The sequence below is a fragment of the Gymnoscopelus microlampas genome (assembly GCF_963454915.1).
Source record: "Gymnoscopelus microlampas genome assembly, chromosome: 8".
NCBI classification, from domain to species: domain Eukaryota; kingdom Metazoa; phylum Chordata; class Actinopteri; order Myctophiformes; family Myctophidae; genus Gymnoscopelus; species Gymnoscopelus microlampas.
In genome coordinates this window covers 45,881,946-45,890,257 of record NC_139945.1, presented here as the reverse complement: position 1 = coordinate 45,890,257, position 8,312 = coordinate 45,881,946, and the positions used below count along the sequence as shown (strand labels likewise).

At 39.2% G+C, this 8,312-nt stretch overlaps 1 protein-coding gene across 1 annotated transcript in view; it reads right to left on the bottom strand.

The window, feature by feature from the left end:
* Positions 1-303: 303 nt before the first annotated feature.
* The window catches only part of unc119a1 (unc-119 lipid binding chaperone a1), an 18,629-nt gene continuing 10,620 nt past the window's right edge, over positions 304-8,312 (bottom strand). The window contains exons 2-5 of the mRNA XM_084065554.1: positions 5,887-6,000; positions 5,144-5,231; positions 2,400-2,572; positions 304-1,211 (exon numbers count right to left, since the gene is read on the bottom strand). Of these exons, the coding sequence (XP_083921680.1) occupies positions 1,096-1,211; positions 2,400-2,572; positions 5,144-5,231; positions 5,887-6,000 (491 nt within the window). The 3' untranslated portion in view covers positions 304-1,095. The remainder of the gene's footprint in view (positions 1,212-2,399; positions 2,573-5,143; positions 5,232-5,886; positions 6,001-8,312) is intronic.

Sequence of the window (8,312 nt, the reverse complement as noted above, 5' to 3'; positions counted from 1 at the left end):
AGCCTTACATTGTACCTTTAATTAATGTCCCTTCAAATAATGTGCCGATTTGTACAATGCTACTACGATATCATTTTATTCCAAAATATATATTTTTTCTCTTTGTTTTCTTTCTTAAAACAATGTATCTTTTTTATCTTTGAAATTTAAAAAGTCAAAAACAAGCCAAACAAAAAAGTTATTCAAATGATGATTTTAATGTTAAATATTTGTTTCAAATTTTATTTTACATTTATCACATCTATTATAAATAAAGTATGTATAATTTACATACTTTAACATATTATCTTCAGTACTGCATGATTATGTACTGGAACAGTATCAGTTTTTGACCTTTTGCTATGAAAAATATGACATAGCGTTATATGAGGACATGAACACAAAACACTTTCACAGTGACTGTTCAGAGTATCTATTTTTGCTCTGCACTCTAACATCATTCAAAAGTGTGCTTGTATAAATATATTACTCTCCTTGTTTCTGCAGCTAAATATCAATGAGATTGAGTAAGGGCAAAGAGGCCTGATTTCAAATATTCAAATATTGGGAGTTCATTATATCTTGTGCGAAAAGATTAAAAAGACATTAACATTCCATTGTCTAACACAATGGATCAAACGAATAATGTAGAGCAGAAAGATTCACACACCAAAAAGCTTCCATTAAGAGGATTTTATTTAATGCAGTGAAGTTTTGAGCAACACAGGCTCTTCTTTAGATATCAGAAGTCTGGGAGCTATGTGTGCGTGCCTGTGTGGATATTTTTGCTCTACTCTACATTTTAATTTATTTTATCAATTGGAAGCCATAAAGAGGTCACAGTGGTCTGAAAACAAAGGTAGCCTATGGGTACGTTTTGCATATATATTAAATTGTACACACAATATACTGGTGGAACCATATAGTCATTTCAAGAGGGAGGGACAAGCAAGGAGGAATTTCACAGGTCAACAAGCTGCATATTAGAGAGATACTACAGCCAATAAAACAGAGAGTTCAATGTACACGTGTCCATCAGTCCATCTGTTTTTGGTCCCTTGGGGTAAGTTGTAGGTGTCTAGAAGAGAGGTTGAAAGGTATAGTATTCCACTGTTCCTATAATGGTCCTTCATCGTAGGAGTAGTCTGCTTTGTTGTGCATCACCAACTTGTTGTCCACAAAGTAGAAGCTGTCCGACTGCGTCTCATAAGGGTGTATGATCATCTCACGCACTAAGAGAAGGGAGGAACACAAAACATTCAGCCCTTCTGTGGCCCTACCTTCTGCATGCGTTCAATTTGTCTGTGTTTTTGTTTACCTGTGATATTCAGAGTGCAGAAAATCCATATTTTTATGAATGTGTGTGTGTGTGTGTGTGTGTGTGTGTGTGTGTGTGTGTGCGTGTGCGTGCACGTGCGTGCGTGCGTGCGTGCGTGCGTGCGTGCGTGCGTGCGTGCGTGCGTGCGTGCGTGTGTGTGTGTGTGTGTGTGTGTGTGTGTGTGTGTATGAAAGCTGTCAACTTTCCTTGAGAAAGTCAAATACAAATAATCCTCCATTACAGTTTACAGCTAAAGTTGAAACCTTTTATTTGATTGATAGTGGATATTCAGCCATTTGACCTTTGCGCAATCTACGCCATTTGGTCCGAGGGCAATCACATGGCAATAGTTGCAGCTGATTCAGTATGGTTAGTAGGATTTTACAAAAAACGGAAAACTATGTGTAGGGTGTGTGTGTGTGCGTGTGCGTGTGCGTGTGCGTGTGCGTGTGCGTGTGCGTGTGCGTATGCGTATGCGTATGCGTGTGTGTGTGTGTGTGTGTGTGTGTGTGTGTGTGTGTGTGTGTGTGTGTGTGTGTGTGTGTGTGCGTGCGTGCGTGCGTGCGTGCGTGCGTGCGTGCGTGCGTGCGTAAGAGAGAGATAATGATGTACTTGAGTCTTTACATGCACATCCATACACAGTAAAATCCTCAGTGTTAATTTGACTCAGATGCCTGTAGTGTACTGTATGCAGTGGTTGACAAAGTACTCAATCCCAGTACTTTCTGCTGCTATATGATGTCTCACCTGTATGTGAGGCTATAATCACTAGGATCTGTGTTTCTATATCTGTTGCTATTGTATTGCTATTGTTTTCTATACTATGCACCGTATGTACATATGTTCCTTATGTATCGTTTTACTCTACTCATATTAGGAATATGTGATATTTTTTTAACCTATTTTCTTAGTTTTCTTTCTTTCTCCATTCTTTTCCCCTTTCTGGGTGCTTGCACCACGATAAAACACTCGAAATGTGGGAAAGTCATAAGCTTCCAAAGAAACAACAACAAATTCTCAAGTAAAGTACAGATACTAAAAATGTTTTACTTAAGTACTCAAGTAAATGTACTTCATTACTGTCCACCACTGGTATACTCACTGACATCCTCCGACAGTGCAGGGAACTCATAGATGTGTTCGCATGTGTTCTTACTACTAGGCATACAGAAGCCAAACTCAAAGTCAAAGCTCTTGAGAAGCTGTTCACGGAAGTAATGCCTCTCGATCATGCGGAAGTTGTTGATGGGCATATCTCCTACTGTGAACTCCACCCTGTGGAACCGAAAGGAGAAAAGAGGTGACCCCCACGAAGCAAATACACAAAATACAGAAGCATCTTCTTCAAGTTCAGTTCAGTTATAATATAATGTGAAAGCAAGTAAAAATGTAATACAAAGTATTAGAATACATTTTCTGTCCTGCCATGAGGAACACAATTCACAACACAACTATAATGAAACCATTGTTACTCATTTATTATTATTATTATTATGTGTGTGTGTGTGTGTGTGTGTGTGTGTGTGTGTGTGTGTGTGTGTGTGTGTGTGTGTGTGTGTGTGTATATATATATTTATATATATATATAAAAATGGTATTAGCAAAGCACTTGATCCAAAGTGCTTTCCAATCAAGAGAATACAACGACATCAATGACACATTACAGAGTTCAGAAAGAGCTCAAAACTTAATAAGACATACAGTAAATAAAAATCGCACCCTGTGTGAAGGAAGCGGTGCCTTTGGTGAGTGGCCTCCTGGTGGCGCTATAATAGGGTGGGGCGGGGCTTCAGCAATTAATGCTCGTCCCTATTGGTGGTCTAAGTCCACATACCAAATTTGGACTTGGTGGCATGCTGCAAACTAGAGTTATAGCTGTTTAAAGCCAGTGGCCTCCTGGTGGCGCTATAATAGGGCGGGGCGGGGCTTCAGCAGTCAATGCTCGTCCCTATTGGTGGTCTAAGTCCACATACCAAATTTGGACTTGCTGGCATGCTGCGAACTAGAGTTATAGCTGTTTAAAGCCCGTGCTCAAACGGACATCCAGGCTCAAACGGACAAACGGACATCCAGGCTCAAACGGACAAACGGACATCCAGGCTCAAACGGACATACGGACGGACATAGTCAAGTGTAGAGCGGCTGGCACCGCTAAAAATGATTGCGATAATAATCACCATAACATTAATGGAGGACATAAAATGTACTGTAAGAAGAACTGTAACACAGCTTTATGTTAGCCATGGTTAATAGCATCGGACAAGAAAATTGCTGTTAAATATGTTCATTCAAATAATACTAATGTTGGACCTGTATTTCATAAGCATCTATATCACTGTTTGGTGGGTCCACAATATTAAATTCAGTTCAATTCCATTCTAAATTCCTTGTAGACTAACCTGAAAGAGAACCAGCTTTGAGGATATTAGGTTAATTGTTCAGGTTCTCATGAGCAAATGATTTTGTGTAAAATACAGACGTGTAATTCGGCACTCAGCAAAGCACCTCCATACCAATAAAGAAGGGATCTGGTCAAGGCGTATTTAAATTTACCCTAGTACACTCTGTATGTCATATACTGTACACGCCACGGACAGCCTTGTTTTCTCTCTCGCTTTCGGCAACACTTCATCTGTTAGCAGTACCCCTCCGCCCTGATTTGCATTGTCAGCATACACACCCACACAGTGTCCATATCCAGATACACATACGCAAGCACAACATACTGTAGCCAGACTAGCCGCAGTACTGTCTGGAAGCTGCCTTCACACCTCCTACCGATCTGTCAGAGTATAGCAGCAGGACTGAACCATCCCCTCTCCATGTGCATTTGGAATCATGGCTAATGATAATGTTATGCTATTTTCTCTATCTTGTGTGTGTGTGTTGTTTTTTGTAGTTTTTTGGGTAACAGTGGCTCAGGAGGTAGAGTGGCAATTTGAGAAATGGAAGGTTCCTAGTCTCCTCCTTCTGGTGTCGCAATGAAGTGTCTTGCTAAAAGTGTTTAGCAAGAAAGACACTCTAATGCCTTCCACTTATCAGGTTGGCAGCCTGGCATGCATGCATGGCTGCCTCCACCATCACTGTGTGTTGTGAATGGGTGGGTATACGTTGTTAAGCGCTTTGAGTGGTCAGAAGACTAGTTATATATAACAGTTATATAGATATGATTATTTTGTTTCTGACTTTTCTGTCTCTTTGCTCTCCATTTGAGTCATCCATCGATCAATCATGTTTCTTGCTACGGTCAGATCTAATGTCCCATTGGCTAATGTCGCATGTGGCTGTCATGGCTAGAGGTAATGTGGGGGCGGTACCCAAGGAAAATGGGCGCCAATGAAACAGCTGACGCACATGAGGATTTTTTCAGGACATGAGGTAGAACATGAGAGAGACTGACTGAAATAGTACGGCGTGCAGAGACCCAAAAAAGTTACAGAAGAATAGTTCATGTCATGTGTCGTGTCATGAGGCATCAGGGCATTAATTCACACGTTGTGATGCATTGTGAGCCTCAGCAGCAGAGCTATTGTCAGCTGTTCGGACTTCTGTTCGTCGGAAACTCCTTACTCCGCTTAAGTCTTAATTGCGCTGGATTTGGGTAAAGTATTGATAATATAATAATGACACATGCAAGTATCTGACAATATATAAAGTCACTATACCAACTTTGATGAGGCAGTATTGCTTTGTTTTTAAAATATAAGGTTTTCTTCATTTCCTGAAAAACTTATATTTTGTTTTTTCATTTCCTGAACAATGCGTTTTGGAGTTAGCAGGTTCGCGCTGGACAGCAGAGATATCTGTGTATTTTCGATCATGAGGGATGTTTCACGTGCTACTTACGTTGCTCCAACCTGCCGCAGTTGCAAGAAGGCTGGGGTGAACTGGTATCGGACAAAGCGACCAGCATTGGCGTCCGTCCTGCCACCCGCTACAGAAAGAAAAACTGATTAGGTCCATGGTCTGTTACCTGAGAGTTGAGAACAACCAGCCCTTCAGCTGATGGCTTGAGAGATCCTCTGACATGTAACCCGCTGTTTTTGATCATTTGGCTTTTATCATGTTTTTTAAACTGCATCCGTATGGCTATTTCAGCAAAACCAGAGATCAGCAGCTGCCACCAGCTGCGTGGAAAGTTTTTTACCAAATGTTGAAACTCTGATGTTTTGAATTAACCAATTTAGACCTGAGGCCGATTCTAAAAACCCTTCTAAATCCTAAGTGTTTCAGAATAAAGTTTTCTGATTTAATTTTTTTTTTTAAATAAATACAAATGTATAATACCATATAGTTTATACAGCAACAACTATACCAAAAGGGATTCCCGGATTGAAAGGTATAGTTACATATTGATTTTCCAGGTCTAAGCATATCAGTATATATTTTAGAGAAAGTATGCTTATTATAAAAGGTTAAAGGAAAACTAAATTATAATACAATACAAAAAGATGGACATCTTTTTGGGAAATATTGAGTGAATGCGTGAATCCAAGTCACAGCAAACAAAAATTCAAGAACGTTGAATTCTGTATTATAACAAAAACATCTATCATAATGTCTTTGCTGATGGAGGATGTGGAGCTGACCTGGTACTGGAGGTTTAATGATCTCAAACAGGACTGTTCCTGTCTCCATGTCACGGATCTTGAACCTGGTGAAGTCTATCATGTGAACGTTTTGGTCTGGAGAACATAGGTAATCTGAAATACACAGAGGAACACACACTGTTAGATTTGTGCTAATATTACGCCAAATATTTCCCGTCAAAACTATTTATAGAGTTGATGCCTCATTCATACAGTATGTGCTATATAAGTTGACACATTTATTTACGGTGCGGAAGCATGGAAAAATTGACATTGTTCCAAATAAATATACATTATGTGTTTATCACCACATAATATTTGTGTTCTGGGTGAATGTACACATGGCACAAACAACAGTTTGGAAAACAAATGCCCTGGAGTGTAAGGAGGAAGGGGGAACACAAGTAGGTAATAGAGGGGTCATAGTGCACACATTATCTAAAGGGCCACAGAGTAACAAAATTACAAACATTCAATGAGCCCTCCTCTCTCACTACATTTTTGTAGAAATCAGTAAAACAGAAGTAAACCAAGTTATTTGCCCTCACATGCCAAGTTGGCCTCTTTGCTCCAAATATTCTGTGATATGGGAAACTGCAAGATAACATTTTAAGATCCTGTCTGTACTTAGCTATATCACAACCTTATAATAATACAATAACATTATAGTGTAATTTATTTCCCAGCAATCAGCTGACCTTGTAGTTGAATGAGGAGAGCTCTTAAAAGCAAGTGTCTCTCTCCCCAACATTTCAAGTGTGATCAATCAGTGTTAAATGTTATTCTTACATGCCGGGTAAGATATTTACAAGAAGCATTTCTGGTAGGATTCCCTACAGGGAGAAAACATCAGGGTACATGAGGTTTTGAGAGAATGTTAGCTAGTTTGCTAGCTAAATGTCCTGAAAGGATCATTTTCACAACATCCAGCATAGATTTGATTACAATAAATGTCTGACATGCACTGCAGTGTACTTCAACATCAATCCACAATCAAGCTACACTAGCTTACAAGCAAAGTGCATTCCCCACAGAGAGAGAGAGAGAGAGAGAGAGAGAGAGAGAGAGAGAGAGAGAGAGAGAGATTTGCCGAAGGCAGTGCAGCAGTTAGAAACACAGGGCAGATACAGAAGGAAAAAAGAAGATACAGTTACGGATAGCAGCAACATACTAATAGTAATGGTAACATATGCAAAAAGGTACAAAAAAAGCTGTCAGCAGGTAGCAATATACTGGGACTAGAGTACCAGATAAAAGGTTGCTACCAAACAGAAGAAAAGAACAAGAGCAACATCTTGTATAGATGTTACAGTATCAGAGCATGTTTATGTAAACTGTATGAATTATTGCTGTGAATCTGGAAGAATTGTGTACATGTTCAAATCAAAAGCTGTGTCTGTTCAATAAAATTGGCCCTCTGTGTTTCATCATCATCATCATCACCTTTATAGACTCGGGAGAACAGTTGAGGGGCAAGCCCTCATTTTCAATGTAACCGAGGTTACAATAATAGACTATAATAAGGAATGTCAATCAGTACAGTAGCCAGACAGTTACAAAATAAAATAACTTAAACAGTACATAAAACAAGTCAACTAAAACTTAATTAAAACAGCTGCAATCACGGTTAAAAGTGTTAAGGACCATTGCTCTGAACTGACCAAATGATGGCAAGGAGCTGATTTTTAAAGACTTCTGTCTTTTTCCAGGAAGTTGGGCTGCTTACAGAGAAAGCTGCCATGCCCAGCTCTGTCTGAGCATGAGGAACCTTGAGCATTAATCACTGGAGCGGGTCCAATAAGTGCTATTGTTCTGTTCCAGCGTCGAACAAATATAAGCAGGGAGCATTCCAGCAATGCCTTTAACCCATTCAAACTGGGAATGCATACTGTGTCATTTTGGATTTTTAGCTATAACTATTATTTTTTACTTTGGGCTATAGCAGATATACAAGCTTGTAGCTTGCTATTACTTTTAAAAATCGTGAAAATGTGTGCAAATCTTTGACTATATATGCTTTTTAAAGCGAACATTTGTAACTCAAATCTTTGCTTCTGGGGGTCCCTGGAACAAAATATTTTATATCAGTGGTTCTAAAACTGTTTCATGTCAAGGACCTCCCAAAATGATATGTATTTTGCCCCCCATCTCTAAATATTTTGTTCCAGGGACCCCCCAGACGCAAAGATTTTAGTTAAAAATGTTGTTTAAAGAAATATATGCATTCAAAGATTTGCACATTAATGTTCAAGATATTTTTCAAATAGCAGATCTACAAGCTCTATGAGGCTATTTTTGAATAGCCAAAGTATAAAATAATGGTTATGCTATAATCAAAAATTACACGGATGCGTTCCCGGATTGAATGGGTTAAATAATAACAGGTGCCAGTGTTTATCCCGCCTCTCAGTCAGAGAGGATAAACC